This window comes from Podarcis cretensis, assembly GCF_951804945.1.
Source record: "Podarcis cretensis genome assembly, chromosome: 11".
NCBI lineage: Eukaryota > Metazoa > Chordata > Lepidosauria > Squamata > Lacertidae > Podarcis > Podarcis cretensis.
Genome location: NC_137180.1, coordinates 9,037,131 through 9,050,194, shown reverse-complemented (window position 1 = coordinate 9,050,194; position 13,064 = coordinate 9,037,131). Strand labels below are relative to the sequence as shown.

General features: G+C 45.0%; 1 protein-coding gene across 6 annotated transcripts in view; it reads right to left on the bottom strand.

The window, feature by feature from the left end:
- The window catches only part of ERCC6L2 (ERCC excision repair 6 like 2), a 59,634-nt gene extending 48,067 nt beyond the window's left edge, over nt 1-11,567 (bottom strand). Inside the window, exons 1-6 of one of the 6 annotated variants that reach the window (XM_079995995.1) lie at nt 11,494-11,567; nt 7,377-7,437; nt 6,755-7,179; nt 3,749-3,868; nt 2,299-2,492; nt 303-464 (exon numbers count right to left, since the gene is read on the bottom strand). In XM_079995995.1, the coding sequence (XP_079852121.1) occupies nt 303-464; nt 2,299-2,492; nt 3,749-3,868; nt 6,755-7,179; nt 7,377-7,395 (920 nt within the window). In that variant the 5' untranslated portion in view covers nt 7,396-7,437; nt 11,494-11,567. The other 5 variants (XM_079995993.1, XM_079995994.1, XM_079995996.1 and 2 more) reach the window with 5 other exon arrangements.
- Nucleotides 11,568-13,064: the final 1,497 nt, after the last annotated feature.

Genomic DNA, 13,064 nt, shown 5'->3' with positions numbered 1-13,064 from the left:
TTCTACAACCAAAGATCCAGATTCTCTGTCTGCTGTTGTGTTCCAGCTGCTGGCTAACTAAATTCCCATGCATACTTTTAAATATGTTCATTTTCTAGATACCAGAGAATGTACCCCTAAGAGTGATATCCATGTCACCACATGGACTGAAACGTGGTATTAGAGCATTTATAAAACTGGCCGTGCCATAACTCAAACACTGTGCAAAACACTATCTGTGTATGTAGATAAATAATAAAATGGCATCAACAGTGAATGAGCATTCAACCTATACTTGCAAGCTTCACTTTTATTGTGCTTACCAGTCCATGACACACCAAAGTTCCTTCATGTTGTTCTGCAGAATTGTCCCAGTAAGTCCCAATCGAACCTTGCACTTTAGCGCCTTCATGGTTTGGGTTATTTGTGATTTCGGATTTTTGATTCTATGCACTTCATCTACAATGACAGCCGACCACTCTAAGCTGGGAAAACAACCAGAAATTATGAGAGTCTCCCTAAATCCTCCAAATATATTATTTCATAAGCTATTGCCAATGAGGTTTCCCATATTATGCAAAACAATGACACTCAAGACTGAACTTTCCATGGTTCTGGGAGAATGAGAGTACAGAGTATCAAAACAAAAAAAGGGTTTTTTAAAAAAAAAAAATACAGCAAGTTTTTTTAAAAAATGTAGCTGAAAAGTTTAAAAAGAACATTTCAAAGCACTCCCTCTCATCTATGCTCCATATTACATCTTTGTCATGGCTCAAGCCCCAAATACCTGAAAGGCCATCACTTTCCCTACAACCCCCCTCTGGTGCTTGGCTGTTCCACCACCCTCAGAAATTTGGTGATAATAAATTATACAGATGACGATGACAACCCCCCAAACCCAGCCCCTCATACAAGCTTGAAGAAGAAACAGATAAGGGGAAAATACAGACCATTCCACTCATGGGAGCCAACCTCTCCCCTGAGCCTCCTTGGCCTGTGGACATAGCTTGCTTGGTTTTCTCAGAGAGAAGCACCCATTGACATCCCCTCCAGCACAGATGTCAGTACTGACAGAACTGGACAAGGGCCTTTTAAGTCAGCATTGCCCACACCTCAGGGAACTGGTGCCAAGTGCAGTATAGTACTTGCAAGCTTGCAGAACACCTAATATGGTCTTAGCTCAGCCAGCAGGGCCCATTCGGAGATGCCCAGGTACCTGGCTTGATCAGCAAGACCTGGCTTGTCTTTCCCTGGGAATAGATAGATAGATAGATAGATAGATAGATAGATAGATAGATGATAGATAGATAATTTATTTGCTTGCTTGCCACCCATCTGACTGGGTTGTGCCAACTGATTGTGACCAGACATTCCTGCTTATTTGTAGCTACAGAGCTACAGAGAAATTCTTGACACTCCTTACAAACAGCAAGTGAAAAGAACTGATTTCTGTATTAGGGAGAAAGGGTTTATCTTTGAAGGGAGACGGGGAGAGAAACTGAATATAACTTTCAGCTGGGATTTTGTAATTATCCAAAGAAGTCCATAACAGCCATAACTTAACAGCTACAGGCAGGGCTAGATAACATTTGATCGCACCAATTAGGAATGACTTAGAACTGATGGCCGGGAGATTAAACCAAGTACAATACATTATTTGCCATCCAGCAAGAATCCATTTCAGTGTGATTCATACTTTAGGGTAAAAATTAGGGTTGGTGCTCAGTCTACTGAATAAAGTTTTCAAAATTACATGAAGAAACAGGGCTAGCATTTAATAAAAGCGCTAAATGTTTCACATTTCGGAAATATCATGGTTCTATTGCATTACTGAAGCTTGCCTAGAGTGAGAGTGGTGTTTTTGGCTACAGCCCTTTCCTCTACACCCTCCCACTGACTGGTGGTTGCCAAAATGTTCCCTGCCCCAGACTTCATCAAATGTCACTAGTTGCAATTAAAAAACACTAGAGAAGTATTTCTCCACTCCAAGCAAAAATTTGACCGTTTCCCCTTTACGCATATATTTCTGCAATGCAGTTGAAGACATTTTCATTCTCCTATGCATGTTTAATTGGAAATTAAGTCCCACAGTTTGCAATGGAACCACTGACAACTTGTGTGCATAGGATTACAGCCACAATATATATGCTCAATGCATTTTCTCTTATTTCTCCCAAAGGTTTCAAGCATTCAGTGTCCTAGGTTTGCAAGAGTACCTTTAGGATGTAACAGCAACAGCAACAGCAACAACAACAGCAACAACAACAACAACCCCACACTCATTGTCTGCAGTAGAGGTAATTTTTAGAATTGTGTTACCTGTTAAGGTCATCCAAACAAAGGCGAAGGGTTTCATATGTTGTTAGTGCGACTTCACATTTCCCCTGCTTGATTCGACTCATTTCGTAGTCCTTTCTATTGCCATGCAGAACTATCACCTTGAAATAGCCCCAGGTATCCAATTCATCTTTCCAATTATACAGGACAGAAAGGGGTGCCACAATCAGGAAAGGCTGGAAAGAAGAATGTGATGTGGTTTCTGAACCAGATACAAAGTGCTGAATACATACAAGCTGCGTCTGAGTACAAAACCCCCACACTGTTAATATTCCTATGCTATCCTATACTTTACAGCTGCCTGGGCACAGCACAGTGAGAGGAACCCAGAAAAAAAGGTCCTTCAAGCTCATTAAGACCCAGCCAGAAGAGTTTCTTTCAATGTAGCCACCATCTTGTTTCTATGGCAAGTTTATGTAACCTGAATCCCTTGAGGCGTAAAGCAGCCCATACGGAAGTCTGCCCATTGATGGAACACCCCTCTCCCCATTTTTGCTCAGGACCATGCAAGTTCTAAGCATGCCTACTTGGAGCAAACCTGGAAAATGCCCAAGACGAGGGGAAGAACAGATGGCAAGGGAATGCCAACAGTCAAAGAGTGTCAGTTGGCTCCTAGCCAAAATCTGGTGACAAGCAAAGTTTGAGAGAGGACTCTTTGTGGTGATGGAGGTGAAATACTCAAAATCCACTGTTTTTAATTTATATCAACCTTGGAAAGTCACCCTCTCAAAGCAGGGAAGGAAGATCTGTCTGTGTCCTGTTACCAAGCACCTAGGGATTTTAACACAGCTGACTAAGAAAGAGGTAGGAACAGAAGGTAGGTCAGGAAGCAGAACCTAGAAGTGTCATGGCGAAGGCCAGCCCAACTAGGCGTGAGAAGTACAGAGGCAAGAAGGTGGAAGAATCCCCCTGTATATTAACGGGGAAGTGAAACATATCCCCACTTCAGCTGCTTGTTAGGAACCAAGAGCCCACTTAAATTATCTGAAGCCTGTTGAAATTGCTTAGGCGCTATTGGGGTCACAAAAAATGTTTTCCAGGCAAGCAGAATTATTCTCCAAGCTACTGGAAGGGTCAGCAAATGGTCCTTCAATTATCACAGGAGTTGAAGAAGCCTATGGATCAGAGTTCTCCATGCCACCAACAACCACCACATTCTATAACATATTGCGGGGGTCACGCTGTGTAATTGTGGTCCATAGAACCTCACATACATAAAGCATATCTACACTTAAAAACGGTTTGTATTGTTGTATCTTCAAGATGCCCCTAAGCCAGTGGCGTAGCGTGGGTTGTCAGCACCCGGGGCAAGGCAAGTAATTTGCGCCCCTAACCCGTGGATTTGCGCCCCCTAACCCTAACCCCCAGATGTTGCGCCCGGTGCGGCCGGCCCCCCTGCACCCCCCACGCTACGCCACTGCCCTAAGCTTACTTTCTTTGGAGCAGATGGCATTTCTTTTTTCATAGTTCTTCGCAAAAATTCAGGCATGTTATTTTCAATATCTGCACGTGTCCCCTTTTTGTGCAGCACTGCGGCCAGAAAGGAAATAACCTAGAAAGAAACGCAAGTTGAAGTGTTTAAGAGAAAATAATAACCAAATTGCACTCCGAACAAAACTCTGATGCACAGCGGAAGACTACATAGCTCTGTTCATATATCAAAAGAACTGTGGGAACAAGCAGGAATTTGATGATGGTTCAACTGGTGAAACGGCCTTTTCCACAAAAAAGCAGTTAAGATTCACAACAAATGGGAAAGATAGTTTGCTAAGACATGTTTTCTCAGAACTCATATAGATACACTGCCTCAGGACTCCAATGACAAGGAATCTCAACAGAACCTCAGCCAGCCCCACTGCTGCAACTAAATACAGCATCCCACAGCTAAGCAAGGTAAAAGGTAAAGGTAAAGGTACCCCTGCCCGTACGGGCCAGTCTTGACAGACTCTGGGGTTGTGCGCCCATCTCACTTAAGAGGCCAGGGGCCAGCGCTGTCCGGAGACACTTCCGGGTCACGTGGCCAGCGTGACATCGCTGCTCTGGCCAGAGCCAGAGCCAGAGCTGCACACGGAAACGCCGTTTACCTTCCCGCTGGTAAGCGGTCCCTATTTATCTACTTGCACCCGGAGGTGCTTTCGAGCTGCTAGGTTGGCAGGCGCTGGGACCGAGCAGCGGGAGCGCACCCCGCCGCAGGGATTCGAACCGCCGACCTTTCGATCGGCAAGCCCTAGGCGCTGAGGCTTTAACCCACAGCGCCACCTGCGTCCCATAGCTAAGCAAGGAAAGGGACCCAAAACACTCTTCATCTGTCACAGAGTCTCCAGCTCTCAAGATGAGGAAACATGTGCCAACTAGCCCTTCCTAAAATGTGCGGGTTGCAGAAAGGAGAGTCCTCCTGACAACAAATGCAAGTAATTTGTGCTGGCAAGTGTAACAGGGAGTCCAACCTCTTCTGCCAGGAGAATCTCACTCCTTTTATTGATACACAGGACTCATTCTTCCTGGGCAGAATCAGAGCCAGGGCATCTGGAGCCACCAGAGGTCCAGTTCTAATGCAAGTCCCAAGATGGAATGGGCAGCATATAAATAATGGGTAGCAAACAGTAGCCCTCCAGATGGTGGATTGCAGCACCTATCATCCTTGACCCTTGGACACACTGGCTGGGGTAGATAGGAGCTAGAACCCAAAAATAGATCAAGCATCACAGATTCCCCACCCTTGCTATAAAAAGAACCATGTAGGCACAGAAAATGACCCGTATAAGTCAATTTGCAGCACTTGCTTTGATTTCACTAATTTAGTTACATGCAATGATGCCCTTAGCTTGTTGTAGAATTAAAAGTCAATATTACTTTAATCACATTCACAAACTAGTCCTGCTTAAACCAGAATTTTACTGTTCAGCTAGGTGACCAGGATGAAAAAAAAACAGGCAAGTTTAAAATATTCATCCATTAACCAGCTTTATCATTTCTTCTTGTAAATGTAATATCCCATGCCAGCCTTGGTTTGGATTCAGCTTGGTTTTTTGTCTCATGAAGTTTTATTTTATTTGGGTAATGTGGATAAAATTCCATGAAAAATACTTTTAAAAAGAAAAGAAAATATTCGTCCACATATCCACTTCCAGCTTACAATGAAATTCAAACTGTTGTGAAAAAGATGCTTCTAATTGGATTCCTGGTTCTCATCATGAACCACTGCTATTATCAAGTATAATGACACACAAAATAGGTGGCAAGCCATGCATGGAAACTTTTTTTTAAAAAAGAGAAAGTGGTAAATTATGGAAAGAAGCTGTAGAATAAAACCAGTCTGGAGTTTAATCCCTGGATGTCTCACACAGCAGAGTGCTATTTCATCCTTGGAGTGAAAGAATGAATTGCCATTCTGAGAAAATAATGTTGCAGGCTTCCTTCCCCACGCTGACAAGAAAGCATTTTTACAGTCTATCTTTCCTCACATACTGTCATTTTGCAATCAGTGGTATATACCAGTGTCTGGGAAAGAGTGTAATAAAATTCCCCAACAGGCAATATAAAAAAAGCAAGAGGAAATCAGCCTTGTTTTTAAAAGGAAGCGTAGAGACTGTATACTCATGATCACTGTCTTAAGTTCTTTCCCACTTTGTGACAATTCTGGCAAAATTAAAGACCTCACTCCAGTCTCACCATCTGTTTGCCTTCCAGGTTTATCAAATATCATGGTCAGGACAGAAGAATGGACTCCCAACTTTCTCATTAATATCATTAGCTTAATTCTTTCTAGAGGGGTTTTTTAAACACCTGAAGCATCTAAAGGCTTCTCAACTGAGGAGAGAAAAACGGGGGGGGGGAGTGGCTGTGGCTTACTAAGTTTTGTTTTGTTAATTATCTAATTATGAAACCTAGGTATAAATATTATCAAAGCAGCTACAGACAAACACAATACTAAGAAGCAGAACAAATCAAGGGGCAGGAGAAATTCAGTTGTCCTCACAAGTTCATGCAATGGGCTTTTCGCCCTTGTCCTCCACCTCTGGAGAGGAAAGGGTGATCATTCCACCTGACAAGCTGCAATACTTGGCACAGACTAAACACACTGTTGAATTTCACCAAAGTGGGGTGGATAGGCAAAGACATAGCTGAGATGCTAAGGGTCAGGTGTAAAGGGTTGGCCAGGTATGAAGGAGGGGGAGTTGACAAAGGGGTAAGCAGGCTTGATGAGCGGAGCAAACAGAGATGGTAGCCCCTAGCGAAAACTTAGAACCACTAAAAGCAGGAAACCACAATCATTCAAATGACTGGCAACTCAACAGAATTTGTGAGTTCCCAATATCATCACGAGCACAAATCATCATGAACACAAGAGACCCTCGCAAAATTCAGCCAATTCTTTACTCTGCTCCAGACATCAACACATTTTTGTCCTTAGAATAGCAGAAAGGAGGTAAGATACCTGTACAGTTTTTCCAAGGCCCATGTCATCTCCAAGAATGCACCCGTTACCACAGATAGCGTGTCCATATAAAAACAGGGCCCCTTTTCTTTGATAATCACGTAGGTATCTATTAATTGTATATGGGATCCGATCTCCATCCTTAGACAGCTCATAGTCAACTGCAGATGAGGGAAATCTTCTGCCAGGGAAATGAGGCTTCTCCAAATCTTTGTCATCAAATATTAAGTTCTTCTGGGCATATTTACTGGTTTTGATGCTACAGAGTTTTGCTACTAGTATTTTCTTTCCTTGAGAGCCCCTAAAAGATACAACTGCAAAGGAATTCCCATTTTCATCTGTTTCCAAGGATGTTATTGTGGCTTCACAAAGCTTCTCATTTTCAGGAAAAGGAGCAAGACATTTATCTCCAACTTGCCATCTGCCTGTTAAAAATCACATACAACAAAAATAGTGTTTCAACCTGAATGAAATTCAGTGGCGTGTACTTAATTAAATTCTATTCTTTTTTTTCTGAATAAGCCCACATAAAGTTAGGATGCAAACTGTTTTAAATTAGTCCTGCAAAAATCAAGACACATCCTAACACTGTTCTCTTCAAGGTAACAGAAAAATCACCCACCTGCCAAATCATCAGACATTCTTAGTTATAGATAAGCATGGATCCCCAAATACCTATAAAACTGAAAGGGAGAAAAGAAACAAGCATAAGCAAAAAATTAGTATTAACAAGATAAGAGGCAAGTATCATTAACAGACATTTCGAACATACAATCAACCTCCATAAAGGAACACCCGAAACAAATGCTATCATAACATAATGTCCCAGATAATGACATCTCCATGCTGGAAAAAAGAAGAAGAGTTTGAATTTGATATCCCGCTTTATCACTACCCTAAGGAGTCTCAAAGCAGCTAACAATCTCCTTTCCCTTCCTTCCCCACAACAAACACTCTGTAAGGTGAGTGGGGCTGAGAGACTTCAAGAAGTGTGACTGGCCCAAGATCACCCAGCAGCTGCATGTGGAGGAGTGGAGACGCGAACCCAGTTCACCAGATTACGAGTCCACCACTCTTAACCACTACACCAGCTAACTGTACTTTTCACTTCAGGGGAGGGGGAAAACTGTGTCCCTCAAGATGTTGTTGGGCTCCAGTTGCCATCAGCCCCAGCCAGTATGGCCAGCAGATCTGCTCCACTTCCCAGTGGAGAGAAGTTGCATTGGACCGTATGGCCACCCACTCCCCACCGGGGGATCCCAGCCATGTCAGAGCCCAGCCGGCCAATCCGCTGGCCGGGGGGGGGGGGGGGCTTGGCCGGGTCTGTTTAAATCGGAGGGGCGAGCCGGCGGGCTTCCTCTTTGGCTCGCTTCCTCAATCACCCACCCTCCCTCCCTATTTTGCAGGTTTTAGGCACTGGCCTTGCTATGGACTGCAGTTGGTCGCTGTTGAGGGGCCTGGTAGGAATTTTTCCACTTGACAAATTGGCACGGGCCATTTGGTTTTCGCCTACCTCGTAGCAATCGTCACAACTTTGTTAGGGTTGCAGTTAGGCATTGTTTGACCTTGTGGGGGGGAGGGGAGGTGTGGCCATCACCTGCCCCTCCAAGCTTAAGTGTATTCCGTTAAAGGAATCCGGGGGTACTGATTTTGTCCGAAGCCCGGGTCAGAGGCTAGGGCCATGACACGACCCCGATGGGAACACCAGGGGGAGCTCGAGTTGGTCTGCATTGACAGGGCTCCTCCATCCGGTGGTTTACCCTTACCAGACTTCCTGCACATCAGGCAGGAGTCAGATATAGTCAGGTCCAATCAATGCCTAAGCCAATACTGCTCACATTCTGTAATTCGATAAAGTTGTGGCCAAATTTGCCCAGTAACATAAACCTAATATCCATGTCCTTGTGTGTGTTATTTCCCAATGAGGGGGTGGCTGCGGGGTCTTGACACGCAATCAACAGTTGTAGTCGAGCATCTTCTGCAGAGATTTGGGTTAGTCATCCAGGCTTTAGGAGATCTCAGGTGAGGCATCATATCAAGCTAAGAAACCAGCCCTTCTTCTCGTACATCCCTATGAGAGGGAGTAAGTGCTCTGCACTTAGGACAAAAAGTCTCCCCCTCAATTATAATTATAATTCTTTTCTTAAAAGGTGACAAGCATAGCTGAAGTGGGGTTCTTCATGAAATACCAATCTGCAGAAAATCAGTATAAAATGCTGACAGTTTGATGCCCTGAAAAAGGACTTTGGCCCAGGTAAGCGTGCAGTGAGCTGCAGCCTAAACATCTCTTGAGAAAGGGGCTAGTGTGTGACTAAACTGACTCAATTACAGTGGTACATCGGGTTAAGTACTTAATTCGTTCTGGAGATCCATTCTTAACCTGAAACTGTTCTTAACCTGAAGCACCACTTTAGCTAATGGGGCCTCCCACTGCCGCTGCACCGCTGGAGCACGATTTCTGTTCTCATCCTGAAGCAAAGTTCTTAACCCGAGGTAATATTTCTGGGTTAGCGGCGTCTGTAACCTGAAGCGTATGTAACCCGAGGTACCACTGTATCAACAAGCAGCAGGTGGCAGGAAAGAGAGCAGAAGCTAAAGACAATTATTTGTTTATTGGTATTTATAGGCCGCTCATTAACCACATCCTCTGGACAGTAAATGTAAGAACGTAAGAAGAGTCTGCTGGATCAAGCCAACAGCATCCTGTTCTCACAGCGGCCAACCAGATGCCTGTAAAAAACTCTCAGGCAGGACCCGAACACAAGACCACTCTCGTCTTCTGCGGTTTCCGGCAACTGGCATTCAGCAGCATTAGTGTAGTCATCATGGCTTGTAGCCACCAATAGCCTCCATAAGCTTATCTAATTCTCTTTTGAAGCTATCCAAGCTGGTGGCCATCACTGTCTCATGTGGGAGCAAGTTCCAAAGTTTACCTATGTGCTGTGTGAAGAAGTGCTTTCTTTTATCTATTTTGAATCAATAGGGCCATGGGCGTAGCCAGGGGGCAGGGGGAGGCAGCTGCCCCCATCAAGTAAATAAATAAAAAGACTTAACTAAAAGTAGAAATAATCATAATATTTGAAACTGAAATGCTTGTTGAAGTCACTTGGATGATGTTGTGGCACATTCTAGCGATGCAACTGGCAACCCGACTGAGTGATGGACACCATGTGGAAGGAGAAGAAACTCAGCAAAGAGCAGTTGAAAGAGCTGGACATAGCAGATCTAGTAAAAGAGGCAGAAATCTTTTATCCTATCACAGAAAAGGTTCTGCTCATCTCTCTTGCTCAGCTAAGCTCCCCTTGTACCCTAGAACAGTCATTCGGTACATTGCGGAGAGTGTAAACCTGGCTAAGGGTGATGATGGCAGGGGAGCGTCTCCATGGGTAATGCTTACTGAGTGCGCACACAAAAACCACATTTGAGGGAAATGCAGAGAAGCATTTCAGCAAATCCAAGAGGTAAAATGAAAAAGAAAATAAGATGAGAAAAGGCGTGTTCTTTGTAATTTTGCAAAATATACTTGTTAACTTCGGGAAAGGTACTCCCTGGTGTTACTTTTTATTTTATTTTTTGACTTCCGAATCTGCTAGACAGAGCAGACAGAGGAGGATAACAGGTGGGTGTCCTAACCCCTCCCCCAAACATAAATCCTAGCTATGTCCATGAATACGACATGAAAGAAGGGTAAGGCCTGCGCTTACAACACCCCTGACCATGCTGAAAATGCAACTGAAATGCAGCAACCTCTGGAGGGCCACAGATTCCCCAGCAGCCCTGACATCAGGTTAGAGCAGCCTCAGCCCAAGAACTCACACAAAGGCACTGCAGGAGACCCTTCTTCTAAGCCAGCATTCAGATGCGCAAGATAATATCACCAAGACAACTATCTGTAAACAAATAGTAAGCAACCTTACTATTGGCAAAAGAAGCTTCTTTCCCAAATCAGTTTTATCTTAAGCAACAGCAAACACAGTAAATAAAGAGTTCACTTGTTAGTGGTTCAGTGCTCATTTCTTCTCTTTCCAAAATATATTTTATCTTGAACAATCGCAAACGCAGTAAATAAAGAGTCCACTTGTGATATACCAGTGGTTCAGTGTTCGGATTCTGTTCCGGTAAACCGACGTTTCGCTGCTAAATCCCTTTAGTCATTGAGCTGTCAAAATCTACTGTAACAGAACTGCACCGAATTAACATGGAAAACTAAATCAAAAAATAGGCTGAGAAAGCATAGTTAAGGCATAACTTTGTAGTAAACGATACACAAGAGAAGACGGTATGTAAGTGGATTAAATGTATAAAGGTGAGACAATAACTAGTCTATTTGCACATACCTAGTTCCTACCTCCCAGTCCCACTCATACAAAAAAATCTCTGTAGAAACTTACCTGTCCCCATCTGCATGTTTCCTTCGGGAGGAGCATAGAAAGAGGACGACGTCCTTCAGTTTGTTAAATCTCCTTAGGAAACATGGGCAGGGCTCACAAACCTAAACCTATTTGGGAAAGAAACTACTTTTGCCATTTTCAATGGACGTTTATTGTTTATTTACAGGTGACATTACCTGTAAACAACATTTCAGATATTTGTTGATATTATCTTGGTGTCGACTGCAGTAGTCAGCCCTGTTCACTGTTTTAGCATTAAGATGTAGGCAGGAATAACTGGAATTAAAGGGCACTTCCGGGCTGGGGGAAAGGAAGTTCCCCCGCGCGAGGCAAAAGCCCCGAACTCACGTGCCGAGAAGCCGCCGCAACTTCTGCCACTTCCGGGGTTTCAAAGCTGCCCTAGTTCGAAGCGAGCAGCAAGGTCTCGCGAGATCCAGCTGTGGTCTCGCGGGGTCCGGGTCTCCACAGAGCATCTCCTCTCAGGATGAAATCGCCCTAGACTTAAACAGTACAGAGTTGCCCGCCCGGCCTCAGAGTCTGTTGGTTGTTATCCGAGCTCCATTTCCCCTTCCTTGTCTCACCCTCGCTTGTCGGCGCCGAAGGAGGAGAATTCCCACAGGGCACGATGCGGGGCTGAGCAGAAGAAGCCAAGGAGAGGAGCAGGCAGGAGTTCCTGCTCTTAGGAAACTCCCGACTCTAAGCTTTTTCCTATCTCTAGTGGGAAAACGAACGGCTTTTGATGCCTGCTCGCGCGGCCAATTCTCGCGATAACGAAGTTTGGTGCTTCCCCTCACCCCCTTTGCTGCTTTCAGTTCTCACTTTGCTCGCAGGGAGGTCGGAGCTGTTGCGCTCGCTCGCAGTCTCCGCTTGCTCCTTTGGCGCGGCGGCTGGAGCTCAGACCGCAGGAAGAAAGGAGTCAAAGCCAAGGAGCTGTGTGAAGAAAAAGAAATAAAAATAAAGCCGCTTTACTGAGCAGTTGTTGCGCCTAGAGCTGCCTTCTGGCAGCATCGTGATTCAGCAGGCAGAAATTCAACAGGTGCAGCCTATCAGTGCACCGCCATCTTGGGGGAAAACGCTGCGCCCATCAGCACCGCCCTGAGCCAGTGTCACCAACTGGACTCATGCACTTCAACCCCGACTGGGCTAGGCGAGCTGGGTAGCACTTCCAGAGACCACCTTTTACACAGGAGCAGGTCAAAGTGCTGTGGACTCGCAGCTTAGAGCTGTGAGCACCGGATTCACTTCCACAATACAGTCGTCGCCCAGCAGAGTCTGGCAGTGTATAAACGACTCGGAGAGCAGCTCTGTAGAATATCTTCTTTTATTCTATAACTACAACTATGATACAAAACTATATATCTGCCTGCAGACTGTCTCGCCAGAGTGGTACATGCTCTGGTTATCTCCCGCTTGGACTACTGCAATGCGCTCTACGTGGGGCTACCTTTGAAGGTGACCCGGAAACTACAATTAATCCAGAATGCGGCAGCTAGACTGGTGACAGGGAGCGGCCGCCGAGACCATATAACACCGGTCTTGAAAGACCTACATTGGCTCCGAGTACGTTTCCAAGCACAATTCAAAGTGTTGGTGCTGACCTTTAAAGCCCTAAATGGCCTCGGTCCAGTATATCTGAAGGAGCGTCTCCTCCCCCATCGGTCTGCCCGGACACTGAGGTCCAGCTCCGAGGGCCTTCTGGCGGTTCCCTCACTGCGAGAGGCCAAGTTGCAGGGAACCAGGCAGAGGGCCTTCTCGGTAGTGGCGCCCGCCCTGTGGAATGCCCTCCCATCGGATGTCAAGGCGATGGACAACTACCTGACATTCAGAAAACATCTGAAGGCAGCCCTGTTCAGGGAAGTTTTTAATATGTGACATTTTAGTGTATTTTTCATCTCTGTTGGAAGCCGCCCAGAGTGGCT